General features: G+C 43.1%; 1 protein-coding gene across 1 annotated transcript in view; it reads left to right on the top strand.

Moving 5' to 3' along the window:
- The window catches only part of LOC138526130 (amine oxidase [flavin-containing] A-like), a 493,108-nt gene that overhangs the window by 390,803 nt on the left and 80,081 nt on the right, over positions 1–22,224 (top strand). The window contains exon 9 of the mRNA XM_069636505.1: positions 1,721–1,817. Within this exon, the coding sequence (XP_069492606.1) occupies positions 1,721–1,817 (97 nt within the window). The remainder of the gene's footprint in view (positions 1–1,720; positions 1,818–22,224) is intronic.

Genomic DNA, 22,224 nt, shown 5'->3' with positions numbered 1-22,224 from the left:
TCTAGGCTGGACTATTGCAAAAGCCTCTTTCTAAATCTTCCCGCCTCTACTTCTCGAGCTTTACAAAGAATCCAAAACTGGACTGCAAAGCTTGCCCTTGGCTTCAAGCTCAGGTATCCTATCTCCAGCTCTGAAAATCTCTTCACTTGCTCCCCGTGGCTGCAAGGATCAGGTTTCAGATCCTCTGCATTGTCCACAAGGCTTTCTGGGGCCTGGGACTGCTCTACCTTCAACTTCCTCTTCCAAAACCTCTCCGCTCATCCACCTCCAACTCTGAGGGTCAGACGCTTCTCCAAGCAGAGAGTTGGGGGTAGATCTATCTCCTCGACTGGGGCCTCCGTCTGGAACAGCCTCCCTGCCTCTCTCAATCTTCAGCAGAACCACCTCCGGTTCCGGAAGCAACTCAATACCTTCCTTTTCGCGTCTGCTTTCTCTCTTCCTCTCTCCTGCTGATGGACATGACTGCTCCGCGCACTGGTCACCCTCGGAACTTGGGAACAAGCTCCTGCATGTCCAGTTGCCTTCACATTGCCTCCGGGCTCCCCAGCAATTACAGGTCTGTATCTGCAACCCTACAGTCCCTTCTTTCTGCACTTATGAGCCACCCACTGGCTGCACTTGTGAGTTAACTGCACTTCCCCCTTGCCTTACACCCTGGCACTTCTCCCCTTCCCTCTTCCCAGCACTTGCGCAATCTGAATGACACAAGGTCTAGTAAGATTGTTATTTTGTCCTCCCTTTGTTTCCCCCTCCTTGTCTTGTCGCGCCTAGAAACACTTGTGTACGGGCGCGTTATAAATGCCACATCATATCATATCACCCCCTGGAGTTATCCTACCCAGCGCTGTGCTGTGATTGTAACTTATCTTTACTGTAAAAACCAGACTTGACTCACTCAGCCTTGCGCTATACCTGCAGTGTAACACCGATTTTACTTTAAGCCCTGTGCGGCGCTTGTAATTTAACCTCTGTAACTACTGGATTGACACACTATCTGATGTAGCCCCTCGTACCCGAAAGCATGGGTTTTCCAAACAGTGCACCTACTCTGAGTGTGTCTTACATGCTTATCCGTACACCTGTTGTGACTGAGCAGCAGTTGTTGCTCATGCTCCTGAACACACCGATTTTGTCTTTAGTGGCTGGTTATCTGTACATGGGTTTAATTTTAGTAGCACTCTGCTGCAAATGCATTTTACCCATGGGCTACCTAAATGGACACAATGTTAGCTGTACATGTTTTTACTTGCAGCCCACCTATTGTGACTTTAGCAGCTCTTGGTTGTAATGATGTGTGACTGCATGCCTGAACCAGCACCCTTAACGAAATGTGAGGCTTGTCACAATGTGCTTCATTCACCTCCCACTACGCTGCATATTCTTTTGCACTTTTGAACCGAACCATGCACTTTCTGTAACCAGCACTGTGAGGCCTCCGCATCTGGGCGCTATCAAGAAATGTAATAAATAAATTAATAAATATGTTGAAAGGATAGAGGTGCAGTTAGTTTCTCTTTAGGTACATGAACGATGGGGCAGAGATAAATAAATCAAACAGGTAACTCGTTGAGTTGAGTTTGAGACAAAAGGTGGATCACGCGTTGGCCAATATTACAAATCTCGATAACAAATAATGTACAAAGCAATGCTTGGTTCATTTTCAACACAACATGTTGTAACATTTAAACATCATTGAAACGCTTTTTCTTATTTTGAACAGACTTCTGTGGCTCCATGATAATGGAGGATGAAGAAGCCCCCATTGGAATAACTCTGGATGATACAAAGCCTGATGGATCGGCCCCTGCTATAATGGGGTAACACTTGATCTCTTTTCCTCCCTACATAATGTTTTTACATGAAACACATGTTGCTTTGAACTCCCTTGTACAATTTAGCCATACAAAGTGTTAGAAGTACATTTAACCCAAAGGGCACAAATTCAGATACATTGGGCCTCATTATGAGTTTGGAGGTAGCCATGCCATTCTTAGCGGCATGGCTGCCTCCAGAGTTGTGTCTGGGTCCTGAAAAATGGGAATTACCGGGCCAGTCCGACTTTTGCGGGCCCAGTAATTCCCTTTTCTTGGGACCCGGACCCGGTACATCCCCATTCCCATTCGAGCCCCCATAGGGCTCAATGGGAATGGGGAGGATGCTACCAATGGACCCGTTAATGACGGGTCCGTTGTTAGCATCCTGGTCTGCTCACGGGTGGCGGTATGCATGACTGGTCTTGCCCAGACGTGCATACTGCCACCCGCGAGCAAACTCGTAATGTGGCGGCCTGGAATGAACGGTGCCGGTCCCTTACTGGCACCATTCATTCCGCTGCCGCCAGCCTCCTAATAAGGCCCATTGTTTCTTATTTTTATTTTTTTTAATCAATTGCTAAAGCTATTCATCTTAAATGTCACTACGGTTTCCCCCTAGGATCTGTTTCTTACTAGAATGAATTGTCTGCATTGGTTGGTTCCTTCTCATCGGACAAGGGGAAGTTTGTAACAAGGAGTTCTTCTTGGTCCCAGGAATGGCTGGGATCAAAGTGCCTGGCTTTCACACTTGTCTCTGATTCTGGAAAACCATTTGAGAGTTGCAGTTAGGATATATCCAGGCTGTCGTGAAATCAGTTTCCTCAAGTCCATGCATGTTCTCGCCCGATTCCAAATGAAGAAAAAAATATAATGCCATAGTACAAAACACGTCCTATCTGGCTCCACAAATGCCACCCACTCATCTACCCCCAATGTAAGAACACACATCATGTCGGCCAGTCCTGGCCCTTAATGTGCGTAAAAGGCCATGCCACAGTAACAAAATGCCACAATTGAATCTCCCCACTGCTCATCCATGTAATACCACCCATCAAGTTGATCTTTACCCAAAAATGCCAGTAGAACATGCCATGCTGCTTTAAGGAAACATCGATGCTTCAAGGCCGTGCTCCTAGGCCCGAACCTCACACGTGCACACGATCACATTCATACCCATTCCTTCACCTAGTCACCCATACAGCTGTTATGGCAGTCACTACCATGCACTGCGAGAACATTCATACACACTTCATTCTCATTCACAACACGTGCACGCACATCCATACATACACATGCTATTCACACTGAACTATCACTCATATGCACACTTGGGCAGACTGACACACCCTTGTGTTCGCACACACACGCACGCACACGCACACACACACACACACATGTATGCATACATACATACATAGCTGACAAGCATGAACGCATAGTACACACACAGTCATACAGATTACAAAAAAAAGGCTTTCTTACCGGTTTCCCAGCCATCTCCGTGCTGTATTCGATGCTCTAGCATCTCTGTCCTCTCCACTGCAATACTCTGGCTCCAGGGTGTTGCTAGGTCTGGAAAAGATCCGGTCTACACTGATGTTGGGATTGTCGGGACTCAGGGCTAGCTAGCCTTTTGGTTGTAAACCCTGAGAGCCTATCCGGGCCTACAACCAAAAGACCCAGTGCTATAACCCCCTAAGCCCCCCCTAGCAACGCCTCTGTCTGGCTCCCATACTCCATGCAGACAGGAAGCAGAGAGAGCTTACTGGTTCGAGACATGTGCACTGGAGCCAAAGGCAGAGCACCACCATCTCACACCATGCCCACTAGCTAGCCGCCACTGTAGTTCGGCCCCAGCCCAGCTCTAGCCCTGATTTAAGAAAGAAATTATTTCTTTCTAAAATCAGAGTGAGAGCTGTGGAGTGCATCTTTGCCAGAATTATTGAAAGGCCTCTTTTTTAATATGTGCTGTCTTTCACCATCTTGGGTCTGTGAGGATGTCCAGCCAGCACTTAGAAGTGGGTATTTATATAAACTCTGTATGCAGTCCCCTTTTTCTCCTTTTTTTCTCTTCTCTCCTATTGTCTCCAAATTCTTTTTGTCTGTGCAGGGCCCTCTTATAATTATCCTGGCTTCCTCTACCTTTCCCATACGTTAATTATTATTATTTATTTATTTGCTTATAGTTATAAACATAACCTTACAAAAGATAAAACAGATAAAAACCAAATATAACTCATCATAAAATGCATTGTACATAGCTCTCAAAAACTAAAAAAACAAACAGAATATCCACTAGAAGACAGTTAAACACAATCAATCAACATAATTGTTCAATTGGATCGTATACATTTGTCAGTTGATAGTTTACAATTTACATATGCTTTCTAAAAACCTGACTACAGCAAGCTGAAATGGTTTGCCTCTGCCATGAAGCATTTTCCACAACAATTGGTCCAGATTAACAGTTCCAGTATCAGTAACAAATTTCCCAAAGTGCTGAATTCGTGCATTCCTAAATGAAACACAATCCACCATTAGATGTCCTAAATTTTCTTTTGCATCTGGGTTGTTACAAAATCTACATTTTAACGGGTACTCAAACCCCACATTTTCTACCTGCAAAATTTCACGAGTTGGAAGCACATTAAATTTGAAGCGCATGAATTTCTGTCGTGCACCCTTATCAGGAAACACAATTAAGTAGGATTCGAGTGTGCTCAATTGTTTAAAATGGCACACAACATGTTTGTTTAGACGTGTTGCAATTACGCTTTTTGTGGTAACACTCCAATCCCACCATTCAAATCTTTTTTTCAATTTTTGTGGATTGAATATTAAAAGATCGAAAGAGATATCCAAATGGTTCAGGTATTCCATACAATCAGTTAGTCAGATGCAGTGGTATCAGAACGGAAGCCCAAGCCCAAAGGATCATATAGAGTGTCCTTGGGAGAAGTTATTAATTTCCTAAGCAGCATCATCTTTCTCCATATAATCACATTGACAATAGAATTGAGACCCAGTTCATACCGGATAGCTTCCACCGGTACACAGTTGGGTAAACACTTAACAGATGCCCTTAGGAGACGAGCTTCAAATTTGGGAAATTCAGCAAGCATCCACTTTGAAAACAGCTCAAGACCATAGCACAATTGAGGTACCATCTTCAATTTTTAATAACAAAGAGTAGGGACAAAAGAAAACTTAACAAATTTACTGTCAATTTCTTTTAGTTGTACAATCAGCGATGCTACTTTCATCTCCAAATAGTCCCTGTAGTGGGATTTCTGGTAACCCCCATAAATTGGATAGCCCAAATATCTCAAACATGGACGCACCACTAACTTTATGTGATTCAAGAACCACGAGAACTGTTTGGTATAAGGTCTGGGATGCAACCCTACGATTACTGTCTTTTTTTCATTAATAGTGAGAAAATTGGCCACAGTATAGTCTCTAAATTTGCTCAGTAAACACTGTAGGCCAATAGGGGTGTGGTCAAAGAGCAAAAAGTCATCCGCGTAAGCAGTCCAACATATTTTTACTTGTTCCACCGGTGGAGGGACAAATGAAGTTTCTTCCAATTTAGCTTTGGCATTAGACACATAGAGGTTAGCGATGGTAGGTGCAAATACACCCCCTTGTCGTAGGCTGTTCGAGGCATTAATCAAGGAGAATAAACAGCCCAGATTGTTCAGCCTAACCTGCAGCTTTGACCCCACATGTAGGTGTACTAATATGGAAAGGAAACCCAGAGGCATCCCTAATCGATTTAACTTTCCCCTGAGCACTGACCTATCCACCTTATCGAACGCCATTTATAAATCGATGGAGGCGATATAGATGGGTGCCGAGTCCTTCCTCCACGCCTTTGCCTGCATAACATTCAAGAGCAAACCACCAACATCAGTTTCCACACCTTTTCGAAAACCAAACTGGAATTGAGACAAAATGCCATTAGCCTTTACCCAATCTTGGATATACTTCAAGATGATTCCTGAAAATAGCTTGGAGTCCGCATCGAGGAGGGCGATTGGCCTATAATTTTTAGGACATGACCGATCGCCCTTCTTATAGATGGGCACCACAAAATAAATTTGCCATGTAAGGGGAGTAGTATGTGTCCTAACAATATCATTAAATAATTTGTACACAGTGTTAGCCCAGATACCCTGATTTTGCTTAAATATGACATTAGCAAGGCCATTTGGACCCGCCACCCTAGATGCTGATGCCTTCTGGATCAGTTCTTCAACATCCTCTTGATGGATCTTGAATAGCCACTCAGCATCTCTTACACCATCTGGGAGTAACACATTTCCCTGGGCAGGTTTGTACATATCCCCAAAGTGTCCAACACATTGCGCTTCTGAAATTGAACTAGACAGGGCCTCACAATTCCTGGCTAGTTGATTGTTCATAAGAGCCCAAAAGGTTTTTGCAGTATTATCTTTCAAAGAGGTGAGAATGCTTTCCCTGTCTGCCTGATAAAGGGCGGCATGATGAGCCTTGATCTTATGTTTCCATTTACTATTAATCTTTATCTTTAATTTCAATTTCTTAGATAGTGGAAAACTAGTTTCAGCTCCCTGGCTCTATTATTCTTAAGGGTTCTAATCACGTGGTCATAAATATGCAAGTGTTTTTTCCGTGCACTAAATTTTGCAGATTGACCCATAGACTGACAAATTATGTTCCCCGCATAGTCGCTGAATGAATCCTTAGTGTACAATATATGTTTTTCCCGTAAATAAATCTGTTAAAGTCAGACAGGAAAACAGAATTCAGTTTCACAACATTGCCTTTATGCCATCAGACTCTCGTTTTTGTTACGTTGACCTGTATATTGGATTTGCAAAAATTGTCGCACCCATAGCCCCCCAAAAATATGAGCTGTAAGATGTTATGGTCACTACAAGTAGTACTCAACAACTTATAGTCCATTGCCAAATTCATCATTGGTGCAGAAAAAATAATATGGTCAATTACAGTCGAAAACACACCTCTGAACCAGGTAGAATGATCTCAGTCGTTCTTCAAAATATCTCTAGCATTCTGAAGTCCCCATGTCTCGAAAAAGAGTCCCCATAACTGACCCTGTTGGATTTTGCCCACCATCCGAGAAGAAATTATTCCCTCTACATTATGCAGTGCAGTGTCAAATCGGGGAATTTCAACATTAAAGTCTCCAACAATCAGAATCATCATATTAGGGCAGATTTCCTGACACTCCAACATGGTGTTGCCCATCTGTTTTAGGGCTGCTTGAATTTCCAGCTTCACACTCCAATACACATTAATCAGTAAAAGTTCACATGGTCCACAAAAGTATCTGCTATTACATCGAATCAAAAGCGCCAGGCACCAGTCATGAATCCTATAGATCTTAATAATGCTTGGGCCAATGTTCACATCCACAGTCGTGAGCAGACCCCGTGACGGGCGCCGAACCGGGCCCCTGCTGGCCAAAGTTGAATGGTCAATGAATCCATCTAACATATACTGCTCAGTAAGCCAGGTCTCCTTTGAACAAACAAACACCCCTTCAATATGGAACAGATCTCTTAACAATTATTGAGAGACCAGTTACACCCGGGAGTTCCAACTAGCCAGGGTCAATCGTTTCACGTTGTTAACTATCGGGCTTCAAACCTTGAAGTTGTGAAATGGAGTCCCACAGTGTGAGTGCCAACCATCTCAGTCTGGAATCCACATCGACCCTCTCCACACTGGGCTTATTGTTCATACTTGCAGTATTTTTAGATAGAGGGCCCCAGGTAGCTCCCACATTGGGCACCATATCCATAGGTACTTTCTCTAAGTAATATCCAAATGTATGGAGGGCATCCTGTTCTTTTAACACCATATCCATAATTGTTTCTGAATAAAATACCACCCGAACATAGTCATATCTTTGAAGATGAACAAAGTCGACTAATTTTATATCTCCAAAGGTGATTAACGATAGACTTGGAATCTCCCCAAACATAGCCAAACTTTTGGGACGGTTTAATGAGACCCGTCCATCATGAGCAAATAAGTACTGGATGATGATGCTGGGATTTTCAGGATAGCAAGGGGGTAGTAGGTTACTAGCTGTCTCCTCGTATGTATGAGGACCATTGGAATTATTCCCCCACAATTGATCCACAAATTGAGATACTGGTGGCAGGGAACTCCCCCCTGCTTGCTTGTGGGGCGGTTCCCTAGCATGGGGTTCCAGAGGTCCAACCTTCCCCACAGTATCCACAGTATCCACTCCCAGGGTCACCTTCGAGTCCATTAATGGCTCTTTCACAACAGCAGATGAGGAAGAGGTAACAATAGGGGATTGAAGGGGTTCAGATATTGGTTGCACATTCTCATGTTCATCCAACATCAGCTTTATAACCCTTCTTATGACACGTTCCATTACCATGTCTCGCCCCACTTTTTTTTCCATCACGGAATCTGTGGAGCACACCCGTGCTGTATAGGCATTACCTGCAATCTCCACCCCACCCACCCCCCCAGAAGCTGGGATATTCAAAAACCTTTTTTTCCCAGGACCATTTGGTTGCAAGGTGTCTCTTTTACCTAAGTTGCCTAAAGTTCTATCCCCAGGGAGGATTCATCCCGTGAGGGGGGTTAGTGCAGTGTTCCTGTCCCCCATCCCTGCAACACTTCCTATGGTCTCTACCACACCAGCCTCCCCCATCACTTGGTTCAACATTCGTGGCAAGCAATGGATATTCTGGGTGTTCAATGTATTTGATTCTTTATAGATCTGTCTCTCCCCTGGGACAACCTTTACCAGAGAAAGGTCATCAGTTGTAGACACTCTTTTATTAAGTCCTTTGGGAAAAAAGTCAAATAGGCTTCCCTTAGCCAACTGGTCTTGGGGCATAATACCAACTATTTTAATGCCCTTGTTATCCCTGAGGCCCTTGTTTTTCAAGTTTCCCTGGATAGTATCGGCGGCCACCGAGCCCTTGGTATCCCGACACAGAATGACTACCTTCCCCTCCACCTCAATACATGAGTCCGAGGAGGGAGATGCAGCCTCTTCTCTGACCTGATTGCGCCAGTTATTCTTTGCTGCTTTCCTATATTTGCGCTTTTTCCCAAAGTAATTTTATTTCTGTCCTGGCTTCTCTTCTTTTTTTTTGGTATTGTCAATCAGTGTCAGTGGGTTCGAGGGAATAACCAAGAGTTCCCTTAGAGCAGCTATATCTTTCTCTGGTATGCCTAAATTGGACCCTGGCTTCTGCTTCCCACAGTCTTCAATGCACCCAGAATTCACTGCACCCGAATTGTTACCAGCAGATACTGGGGGCATTTCAACTATCAGACCTCCACCCCCAAAGTTAGGTACCTGGATATTATAAGGACACGTGGAGTGTTTCTCAGGAATCAAATGGTTAGCCTTTGAACAATTATTATTCTCCACTGCAATGATAAGCTGCCTCATGAGGAACGTGTGCAAAGATAATTCTTCTAGGATCTTTGCATTAAGTTTGTCCTCTTGGATGCTCTCCCCTAGAATTCCCGGAGCCGTGGGTTGAGCTGAAGATAGTTTCCATTCGGCTTCTTTGCCTAGTGGATATAGTGAGAGTGCCAGAAGGGAATTATCCATGTCTGTTTGGCATTGGGAGTCTACAAACATCACTGGCTGCTGCAGACCTGACGGCCCCACCTGACCCTCAGCATTCTTATCCCCCTCACCAGATTCAATCAATAGAATAGACTCATCCCCATTCCCTCTCCGTCATTCAAGTTCTGCATAGCAATATCCATTGAGGACGGAGGGGAGGGGGGAAGGGGCATGGCCATAGCCATCCTCATAGTTCCCCTTAAAGGAGTAAAGATCAGAGCCGCTGATGGAATGTCATCAAAAGGCTGTGCCTCGGCCATTGTCTCTCGCCTAGTTCGGGGTACTGTCCTCTGATATGTATACAGTTCACGCCTGCCCCTCTTCATTACCTGTAACGTTAACTCAGAAGTTATAGCTTTACAGCCCCCACTCTCAATTGAGACTATTTCCAACCAGTCACACGGAGTAGCTTAGGATCTTAACAGCCTGCACACATTATAAAGGTGAGGTTTCCCAGAAATACAGTCTGTTTATCAAAATATCGACAAAACTTGAAGAATTCCAATAGCTAGGGTGCCTCCCTGCTGCTCCCCACGACCACGCCAAACAGCCCAACAGCCTCTTCACTTGCAGTTCACTTCCGGTGTGCGTGCGGTATGCGTGCCCTGAGTAGATGTAGCAGCCGGGATCCAACGGCTGATTCAGGAGGGCGTGGCTTAGGCGTGTGACGTGGCGTGGGAGGCGCAGGAGGCAGTACTATACTAAAAGAAGAATATGAGTTACTACCTAGTAAGAACAAAAGGGACTGCAAGGTTTCCTCGCAACAAAGTAACAGAAGCAAATAGGTCCAAAAAGAGTCTTACACAGTCCTGCACAGAATCCAACAAAGATGAATATGATGCAGTGTTTCCACAGTCCACGCGGCTTCCTCTTGCGGACTATGAGTTCTGCACCTAAAAATAAGGCAGGCAGTCAAAGCGTGTCCAGCCCAACAGCCTCTTTACTTGCAGTTCACTTCTGGTGCGCGTGCCCGGAGTAGATGTAGCAGCCAAGATCCATTGGCTGATTCAGGAGGCTGTGGGTTAGGCGTGTGAGGTGGCGTGGGAGTCGCAGGAGGCAGTTACAGTCCTGCACAGAATCCAAGAAAGATGAATAGGATGCAGTGTGTCCACAGTTCGCGTGGCTTCCTCTTGCGGACTACGAGATCTGCAATTGAAAATAGGGCAGACAGTCAAAGCGTGTCCAACCCAACAGCCTCTTCACTTGCAGTTCACTTCCATATGTTAACCCAATCACCATGGCTTTTCTCCTCGCCACTTTACGCCTTCTTTCACACATAATGCCGTTAATTCTTTCTAGCACAACGACTCTTGGTTTAATTAGAATATATGAATCCAAATGCATTTCTTCTTCCTTTCCGCTGCCAAAATGCCACCGTAGGCGTAGTCTCTTTGAGTCTACTGCTTTTTGTAACAATGCTTTTTCTGCTGCAACATGTTGCATCTTCGTCTTAGTCTGGGGCAAAGAAGCAATAATGCCTTTGTTTTACAGCACATCAGCACATGCGTTTTGACATCTGAATTGCTCACTGCACATTATTTTTAAATGTCTTTCTTATTTGCTTAAAGTTCAACCGTTCTGTGACTAATTTCATTCTCTAGGTTGTGGGCTTTAGTAATAGGATACAATGATTTCTAACGTATTTTAGCAAATGCATCTTTTAAAGGATACCATTCTCACAGCATTGATCGGCACTTGTTAGTAGATTAATTGTGTTCATAGAAAAGATGCATTTCCTGTTATCCTTTTGTATCTACAAGCCATTCAGCATTTCACACATTATCTTGGCATATCCAAGAAGGAACTATCACCCTAGAATCCCTCAAAGCTAGCCCTTACTCTGACGTCCTGCCAGCCTTCATTCACCCAGCACTCTCAACAGAAGCCCTCCATCCATTCCTGGCTATCCGCAATGCGTCCCTCGCCCACAGAACAACTCCCACTTCCCTCAAAACCAAGAGAAATACTTCTGCTCCTTAAAAAAAACACCACGGGAATCCAGTGACCTCAGCAGCTATTGCCCCATCACACAGCTTCTTTTCCTTGGCAAGATTATCAAAAGAGCAGCAGCCACTCCATTTCAAGCATACATCGATACCAACAGACCCTTACAAAACTACCAATTTGCCTTCAGACCCAGGTAGATCATATAGAATGACATTATTGAAATGGCAGGCAATGCTCTCTGCATTCTTCATGGTGGCCACCCCTGCCTCCTGGCCTCGTCAATCCCTCTTCTTACAAAAAAGAGAGATGGAGGGATATACAACTCACAAGCGTACCCTCGAGCTCAAGGGATCAACCCTTAATACTTTGAAACACAAAGCTTGTGGTTGTCATTGCTCCCTTGGATGGGAGAGTTCTCTCCTGATCCCCTTCTTTATTTAAGGTGTTTGGAAAAGACCGTTACTTCAAAACAAGTTTATAAAAAATATACATATTTTATTTTTCAAATCCATACAAATATTAAGAACACCACTGGGTGTGTTATTAATGTGTTTAGTCAGTCCCCTATAATGAAGATCGAGAAAAACACACATTAACTGCTGTATATGCATGAGCTATTCCCCCTTCAACAGATAAGTGTGTTAATGCAATTACTTGTCCATTAAAGTGTCTTGTGCTGTGCTAATGTTCTCACTGGGCTATATCTCATTAAACACATCTCATTCAATCTCAAATTCCATTCACTCTACTCTTCATTCACTTTCATAATCTCATTCAGTAACCACAAAATGTGCCCGACATGTTTCATCCCGATTATAGTGTCTAGTGTTTAATACTCGGAAATTCTTCAGGGGCTTGTGTAAAGGGTTAGTAAGGCATGCATCACATCACAGCAAACGTAAAAACCTAAAAACCAAAGGTTTCCGCTAAAAGCAATTCTTTTCCAATGTCCTTGTTAGAGTTGCAAATGTATTCTTAATCCATGGGTTTGTGTTACCCTTTGGTCAGTTTAGCCGGAAAACGGTCTCCACCTATAAGGGAGCAATCAACCAAGAATAGGAATATCACCTACTCACACTGCTCAGCTCTCAGACAACTGTTGCTAAGTAACAGAAATCTTGGCCTAAAGTCTCGTAACATCATCTTACAGTAGAAATACATCTGTGCATCTAGACCGGTTCCTTTAGTACCAGTTCTTCTGTCTCATTTTAAATTCTTGGGGTGTTTCTTGTACCCTAAATTTATCAAGTGCCAATGCCCCAGTTGGTTCTCCTCATACTTCTCTTATACGTTATCTCAAAAAGAAGGGCTGTACCCTCGACACAGGTTTTCACTAGTGTTCTAAAACGCTGGTGTAGTCCACTCACCGTTTTGTGTCCTGTGTGTCGGTTTCCTCGTATCCTTGAGTACTTAGAGCTGTGTGTTAGTGATTGGAGAAGAAAGGAGCCGTCTCACATGCGTCGACAGAGGTGTCTCTGCAAACTACAGGGAAAAAGGACCCATTAAGTACAGTTTTGAAAGTTTTCATGTGGTTTAGTTCTTCTCTCATATTGGGGGCTTACCCTTTTGGGTGAGTCCCTATGTCAAAACCTTCAAAAGGGGGTTGAATTTCAATTTCTTTTCACTTGAGTTCCCGTCCTCCTGTTGCCAATAATGGCTTGGCCTGTATATCGCTAGAAAGGGAGGTACACGCAACTTGTCATAAAGTGTTCATTACCTACGTTTGAATACAGTATTTATTTCAGCTACTATGTGTTGCTCTACCAACCTTGCCTACATACCGTTTTGATCTCGTCCTTCCCTTTTGAGTGTGAGGGGTTAAGTTCACAGTTGTGGAGTCTATGCCGTGTCGGTTTCTGGTGCTGACACGGATTCCAGCAGGTGCCCGTGACGGGGGTCCTGCTGTTCCCAAACGTCTAACCGGGATACTCTCTATAAGGGAAAATCAAACTGGGTTGTTTGTCCGCTACTTTGTAAATGGTCGTTTAGTATAACAATATAACGTATCTTGTGCATTTCTATTTGTTCGGCGCGAGCCCCTCGACAGTGCGGGTACCGGCATTCCCCGTTCACGACTGGCAGAAAAAACATAGCTAAAGCCCTAAAACAACCCCCTTCTGGGCGTTTGTCATTATGCTGTTTATTAAATAACGCCTGTTGTTATCTTACCATTCATCTCCCGTGTCTAATCCGCGTTCATCCGCAGTCTGTTAAATGATGTTCTCTCCGGCAAGTATCGTATCCGGGGAAGCTTAGGTTGAGTCCAGGCATATCCGGAAAATCTTATACTTGCGTTCCAAATTGGCACATGCGCGTTGCTTAATAACCGTCTACGGCCACTCGGTAACGACTTCCTTTGGCAGATCACTTCCCTTTCCATGTACAACATTCTACATCATAACGCTCTTAGATGGAGATTTAATTCTCGGTGAGTATATGCTGCTATGAACTGTTTCTGATGTATTTGTAGAAACTGGCTTAACAAATTCAAATGATCACTCAATATCAGCGAGCCCAGCTCTGTAATCTTTTGCAGAAGGCTCATAAATGTTGTTATGCCCATCAGTCAATTTTCTTATTAAGTCCTGTAATCATACTGTTTGTGAGGAAAATCCACTGTTGTTCCTTTTTTAGAAGTATCCTTTTATCTTTGTTACTGTCCATGCCCGGTCTTTGTTTGTATAGAATGGTCCAGCTTAAATCGTCCACAGTGTGGCTATGTTCAATCCAATGGTCTACTAGAGGTGCATTTCGAATCCTATTCCTAATGCAACTTCTAGGTTCGCCAATGCGGATTTTTATTTTCCTGTCTGTTTTACCCACGTACACTTTTTTGCATGACACCATACTGCATAAATGACCATGTTCGAGTTGCAGTTGGTGAAGCTTTTTTTGTTGCCATAGTGTTGTTAAACCAATGTCTACTGCCGTACTTCTAAAGGTAAATGGACAGCATGTACATTTGCCACATGGAACATGGCCCACCACCACTTCGAGCCCCCATCGCTGTGGTAATGTTTTCTGTTTCATTGGTTTCCTGCTCACATCATTTCTTGTTATGTGTTCCTTCACATTGCGACTCCTCTTAAAAGCGATAATGGATCTTGGAATCGGTTGTTCACTTTTTTCCAGGATATGCCAGTTCTTACCAATGATTTTTTAAATTCTATTGGAGAGGTGACTGTACGTATTCACGAACACTATGGGCCTCATTACGAGTCAGGCGTTAAGGGGTTAACGGCGCCGTAAACGGCGCCGACCCTTAACGCCTGATTCCGAGGTCCCTTAGCGCCATGGTGATTTTAACGCCTGCTTTTTGCAGGCGTTAAAATCCATGGCGCTAAGGGACCATGGTGCTAATTACGCCACCGTAATTTACGGTGGCGTAATTAGCGCCTTCCCCACTCCCATTATGCCCTATGGGGCAAAAATGGGAATGGGGAAGGGTAAAATTGGAAATGGGGATTTACCGCCCCACTCACCTTGGAATGGGGCGGTAAATCGCCATCCACCATGGTGTAAACATAGTTTACACCATGGTGGTAAGGGTACGACCCAGGCGGTAACTTACCGCCTGGGTCGTAATGAGGCCCTATTTGTTTAGATGTATCTTTCTGTGTCCGCTGTTCCCTATATTCCAGAAGTGGTTCTCTATTATTGTTATCAGCCCGTTTCCATGCATTATGTGTGATTTTCTGGGGGTAACCTCTACCTTTAAGTTTGTCTTTCATTTTCTCCGATTCCGCTTTGTAATCTGTTTTGTTGGTGCTGTTTCTTTTCAATCTTAGAAATTGACCCAGTGGTAAATTATCCGGTACATGGCGAGGATGAAAGCTGGAGTAATGTAATAGAGAGTTTCGATCTGTGGGTTTATTGAATGGTTTGACGTACAATTTCTTAGTCTCGGGATCGGCAGACATAGTAATATCCAGGAAATTGATACATTTCACGCTATGTTGGTGCGTGAAGTGAAGGAATCTATTCTGTAGATCAATCCAATTGAAAAAAGATTCCAATTCTTGTTCATTGCCCGTCCAGATGATAAAAATGTCATCTATATAGCGACTCCGTTTTCTAATGTGGCTAATGAAGGGGTTGGTAACATTCATGATAATATTGGCTTCAAAGCCTTCCATGTAGAGGTTGGCTACACTCGGAGCCAAGGTGGCGCCCATAGCCGTCCCTTGTACCTGTTTAAAGAAATCTCCACTAAAGTGAAAGTAGCTTTCTACTTGAGCCATTTCCACGCACCACAGAATGAAAGATACAGGGGTGGTTTTGACAATATGCTCTCTTAGTAATTTCTCCTCTAGTACGTCAATCCGTCTGCAGACTTTGGTACAGTAGATCATCATGCCTCATTGACATGCTACACAACCGCACAGGAATTGGTTACAGTGTCCTCCAGTGGTTTACCTCATACCTTGAAGACCACTATCAGTTCAGCTAGATACCTTGCTGCCCACGGTTAAGTGCGCTATACAAATGCCAAAATAGATAAAAATACCTCCAGATCACACCCGACAAGGAATCTGTGAATTGATATTTCCCATCCTTGCTCTTTATCATCTTCATGGATCCTCTGGGTTTTCCTCTTGTCAGCCACAGCAACCAACATCGTTAAATGCACAGACAATCCTCATCTCTACCTCAAAATCTCTTCCATCAAAGACATCCAGCAGCTTAAGGTCTGCATCATCCAGATACAAACCCCCATCACTCCTCTCCAATAACACCACACACACACACACACACACACACACACACCACACACCACACAACACACACACACACACACTCTCTCTCTCTGGCTGTCTGCTATTATACTAGTGGACTAAGCCCCACTGCTGAGAGCATGCACAAAGCCTATGGGATTCTACATTGACAGCCATAGCCTAGAAAGATCAGACAGTTTGGTATTAACTCCCTTTTTTGTGGAAAATCAAGTCCTTGCTTCCAGACAATAAGTTCAGATCCACAGTAAAGACAATGGTCCTTTCTCACCTGTATGATGAAAATGCCCTAATCACTGATTTACCCACCTCCTCCCTGATACCAATGAGAAGCATCCTGTAAAAGGTGGCCTACCTCACCAAAGGCCTCTGCACATTTTACCACATTCTTCAAACTACATTGCTTTCCCCTACAAGCATTCATCGCCTTCAAGTCCTGATGTATCATTTATAAAGCCATCACTGTGTGTGCTCCCTCCTACCTAGCCGACAAGGTCACTATTTTAGCTTTGGTGGCCAATGCTCTACAAGAAGCCAGGACATGGCTTGATTAGAGCTGCAAAACACAATTAAAAACAGGAAATATGCATTCTTGATCTAGGCCCCCAGGCAGTGGAAACTCATATCCGTCAACATTAGTATCACACCCTGCCGCATGCAATACAGAAAGGAGCTCAAGAACCTCCTCTTCAAGGAGCACCTTCTTTGTGCACCATAGACACCCCACCTGCCTTTCGATTCCCACCTCACCACTAATTACTGCTCCTGTGACTTAATTTCAGGTAAAACAACCCTGCGGTACCTTGTGCCCCCTTACCTATATTCATATTAACCCATTGTTGTACAGCTCTCTGCGTTTTCTTGTAGCTAGGTGAGCGCTAAAAGAATACTGTAAAGAAAATTCTAATAAATAATTGCCCCTGCCACGCTGGCTTTGGATACTGCTAGCTTGAAAGTAGTGTCCATCTTTTCCAGGGGTCGCTGTATCTCCTGAGTGCTGCTGCTGAATAGAACTCTACCTCTACTGCAACCCTTGACACTGTCTCTGTCTGTTCATCAGTCTGGACTGGGGCTAAGGGACTGATACCTGGTCGCCTCCTTGAACAGCCCCAGGAGCACACTCACTGCATTGCATGTGTAGGGGAAAGTAAAAATGTTCCTGCCTTAAAACTGTGTTTTTCTTCTGTTTGCTGTGCCACCCTTGGACTACATCTATTAAGTTCTTTTTCTACAAATTCCTGCTTTGCTCCTGCCCCAGAAATTACGAATGGTGGGGAAGGCCCCAGTGATATTGCATATCGATGACTTTAAAGTCTTCCTTGCAGAGCTCCTCGCTACTCACCTGAGCCACCTCCAAGCGGCCCACCATGCTGCAGCTCGCCTCATCACTGCCTCTAGGAAAGTGACAATATCACTCCCACCTTGTGCGATATCCACTGGCTCCCCATATCGGCTAAGATCTGGTTCTAAGTAGCTTGCCTCTCCTAAATGACAACCAATGCCGTTGCACCAGCCTACCTGGTGGCAGAACTAAAAACATTGGCTGGCATACAAAAAATCTTGCAATTAGACCATACTGGAAATTAGACTGGCTTGCATGGTGAAAACTAGGAAACAATCCTTCTCATACTGCACTCCGTTCCTCTCAAATTCCATCCCCGTGGCAATCCCGAATGCTCCAAGTCTCCTCCAGTGTAGAAAATAACTCATGACCTAGCCCTTCCACCAACAACTTGGTATAACCTAGATTTTGGCAGCATTGTCCGCTGCTCCATCAGTACATTGCTGTGATAATTATTAATATATTTACTTGATGATTTGTTAAATGTTTGCTACTAATATGTTGTATATGGTCTCGACAGCATCACATAGCCCCTGAGCTCAATTCACAATATAAATGTATTAAACTAATAATAATGAATCAGCCGACTTCACAAAACAAGCCCAGGGAACAGCTATTGTGTGTGTGTTATTGATGGGGGATTCCATAAAAGAACATTTTCTTTCTGGAAAAAATTACTTAAGCGAACAAATGTCCATGTTATAGATGAATTCTTCCAAAATCCAGGACTTTGATGGAAAAACTGCAATATCGTATTCACTTGAACTGCTACAATGACTAGCAGTAGCAAAACTTCATCGAAAATATCAAAAAACAAAACAATGGTTCAAATCTGCCATTGCTTTAGTCACTGTGAAGTGCTTATGGCAAAAGGTTTGCCAGGGAAACTCGCATCCACAGTGGGTCAATGTGTCAAAGTTGCTATCTTCATAAAATCAAAAAACCTCTAAAATCTCATATATTTAAAATTCTTTGTGCAGAAAAGAGAGCTTAATATGATTCTCCAATACTTCACTTCATATTGAAGTGGGCTGACTGTTCAAGGAAAGGTTGCATCAGGAATTTTTCAACTCTGTAACATGAATACAGAATTCTTGACAATTCGAAATTAATCACGTTACAGCAATTCTTTTTTATTATAATCTCTGGTTGCTGAGCGTGCTCAGATTACAGATTGCTTGTGGCCTGTAAAGAAACAATGGTATGAAAAAAAACTTGAAATTCACTGAAAAATCTTTAGTTAATGTGCAGTTAAGTTGTCCAGATTTAACACACCAAAACCCTTTAAATTCAGTGGATGTGGGAAGTCATGGCCAGCTTAACATGGCACGCTCCCATTGATGTCCCCCATAACGCCATGCCCCCGATAATGCCATTTTGTATGTCATTGTGAATCCCTTCTCTTATAATATGAATGTGCTCATGAACTTTGCAAAGGAACAGGCTGAATTAAGCAGGTCATGACTTCCCACTGCAACTTAATTTCAAGGAGTTTGTTGCGTTAAATATGGTCATCTTAACTGCATATTAACTAAAGATTATTTTGTGAATTTCAAGGGTTTTGTTATACCATCGTTTTTTTATGGGCCACTAGCCATGCCTTTCAGCCATATCCATTGTATATGTTCCCCCAATATGTTTCTTTTACACCCACTTTACAACAGACTTTGGCCGTGGCCACTATACATGCCGTGGTCACTATACATTATTCACACCATTCTTAATAACTTTTAAATGTTTGACAAATGTTACCCAAATTTCCAGTTTGGGGGGCGGACCTTGACAATCACCTGGTTTAGAAAATGTTGTCCAAATCCTCCAGCAAGTCAAAAGTTATTAGCCTCTCTCAACATCTCTGCTGTAAGCACCAATACCGATATGAAGGTTTTAAGGCGCTGACGGCACCCTGTTCTCTGTCAAATATTTTTAAAATTACTGGATGGATTTACCCCAAACCAGTCAAGGAAATTAAGTCAACGCTTTGTGCCCAAATTGTTTCTTATTTGGTCCGAATCTGCCAAGTGTTTTTCAGGTTTGCAGCTGTTCAAGAACTGCACTTTTTATCTATGGGAAAATAAATGCGAGTAGGCTGAAAACAGCGTTTTTATGTTTTCTTAATTCCTTTTTAATTTCTTTACGAAATGTTCCCAGAATTCCAGGTTTAGTTGGGCTCTTGACAAACCATTTGATTGCAAAACTTCATTGAAATCCACCCAACAAGTCAAAGGTATTACACTTGCTCAGCCTCTCTGCTGTAAAAAGCACCAAGGCCGATATAAATGGATTTAAGGAGCAGCGGGCATCCCCTTCTCTTTCAAATATTTTTTAAACGACTGTATGTATTTACCCCAAACCAGTCGAGAAATTTAAGTCAATGCTCTGTGCTCAAGTTGTTTTTTGTTATTTGGTCCAAATCTGCTTAGCGGTTTTCGCGCTACAGCTGTTCAAAAACTGCACTTTTTCTCTATGGGAAAATGAATGGGCTGAAAACTGTGAAACAGTTTTTTTGTTTTCTTAATAACATTTTCATTTTATAATGTTTATAATGTACAATTCCCAAAATGTGCACTTGGGGATGGGGGGAGGGTATGAAACGTTTTGTTTTGAAAATGTCATCCAAATCAAACAAGCAAGTCAAACGTTATGGGAAAAAGGGCTACTTTTAATTTCTGAAAATCCTGTCAGCCTCTCTATTGCAAGGTAGCATGGGAGATATCACTATACTTTTGGGAGAAGGGGCAAACTACTGAACACAACAACCTCAGCCCCCCCCTAGAAATTGAGTCAACGCTTCGTGCCCAAGTTGTTTTGTACCCGTTCCAATTCCATCCAGCGTTTTTCGCTGTGCGCTCAAGCAAAAATGTGACTTTCCTCTATGGGAAAATTAATGGGGACTAGGCCAAAACTGCTTTTTTTGTTTTCTAAATTATTTCTTTATTTTTTAAAAGATGTTTCCCAAAATGTCCAGTCTGGGGGGGTCGGGGTTGGTGGGGCAGTAAGGACAATTTTGTTTGCAAAACTTCAGCCAAATCCGTTGTACGAGTCAAAAGGTATTAGCAATTCCTTTTTCAGGTTTCCTGTGGTACTTGATACCCAACTTAACTATAGTTTGGGGACTGTCACACTACAATATATATCACTTATAAACTACTGCCCTGCATTGAAAAGTTTTAATGAGTCCTCAAGTCAAAAGAAGCTATTGTGTCATTTTTAATTCATCTTTTATAAATCACTTCATACCGGAGACCAGTCTCTTAGCAGGACTGTGATTTGACCTTGTGTTGCTCTTCAGTGTCTTGCTTCCAAGTCAAACACAATGCCTCTGAGCTATCCTCCAAGCCCTTTCTGTAAAACTAGCTGTTCCGGCCATAACATACATCGTTCTAGCATATCATAAAGGTCAATATTGGTCTGTAATTCATAGGGTCACTTCTGTCCCCCTTCTTAAATATCCAAATTACCACTGATCGCTTCCAGGAAGCGGGTGTAGGTCCCTGTGACTTATTAATGGTCGTTGAAAAGGCTAAACATATAGGAAACTGAGTTCTTTTGAATTTGAAAGGCATATTTGTATCAGATGCAATGAGAGGTATGTGCGGTATGAGAACAATATTTAAGTTTAATCCATCGATTACACAGGCCTCTATGATGTGGCTTTGTAGATGCGTAATTGTCAACCTTGTTCCATTGCAGAGTCCCCGTGATGGCATAAGATTGCATAGTAGCATAATTACAGCCTCCACTTTCAGTTTTTGCTCGTGAGGAGGCATTCGTCCTACAGTGTTTCGTTCTTTAGAGACTGAAACTTTGAGCCGCTAATTTACTGTTCATTGACACTTGAACCACTGTGCTCTGTGTGAAGAGAATTGGGGTGGAAAGAAGTAACTTGAAATTATTCCAAATGTTTGCGATATTGGAAGGTGAAGGTGACCGCGTAGAACCGTGCTCATTCTGTTTGTTAAAATTATAGCTGTTGTTGAAGTGGAAGGGCACACAGAGGTGCACTTTGCTATTCAGACAGCAGAGGGCAACCTAACAATGATAAATTGCATCAGCCGAGTATGGAAACGTACCTAAGTGTTTTATATATTCGGACTCTGTTTCCTTCATTAAATTAACAGTGTTCAATATCCTGCTAGGTTCCATGGCAGCCTTACCCGTGCACAGTGACTGGGTTATTGACATTCTACCCTGAATCTCTCTTCCTTTCCCTAAAGTCACCAACTTTGTGGTACACATCCTGCAAACACTTTAAAGTAGACCTACCGAAATAACTTCCACATCATCTCCCCTGCAAACATAAATAGAACCCTCAATGGAGATAGCATATTACTGTTTAACTCAATAATAAAATAGTGTGCTGAAAATCTGACAGCAGGTTCACTGGTTGTGCACATTTTTAACAAGATCACTTTCCTCGTTTGCACAGTACTCATGCATTTTTCTCTATTGTCACTCACAAACAAATGTAAATGGGGGTCCCCCAATACCCCATCTAACCCGCCTTCACTACCTCACGTGCCACCTCACAATCCCCAACCCCCAAACACAAAAACAAAATAATCAACAAGAAACGACCATGGGAAAAAATGCTCAAGTAAAGTGCAAACGAGAAAAGTGACCTTGTTAAAACTACGGCATACACGTTTGCTCTGTTGGTACCTCAAACGCACATTTCAAAGGTTAGCATTAGAGTACCTTCCTTAGCAAGCCGGTGTTTCCAACCCCACAACTGAAAGGCGGGTTGCACAT

This window comes from Ambystoma mexicanum, chromosome 7p, assembly GCF_040938575.1.
Source record: "Ambystoma mexicanum isolate Mex_15411 chromosome 7p, UKY_AmexF1_1, whole genome shotgun sequence".
Classification (NCBI taxonomy): domain Eukaryota; kingdom Metazoa; phylum Chordata; class Amphibia; order Caudata; family Ambystomatidae; genus Ambystoma; species Ambystoma mexicanum.
Note: the sequence above shows the minus strand (reverse complement) of the source record. Positions and strands in the feature narration are given on the sequence as shown.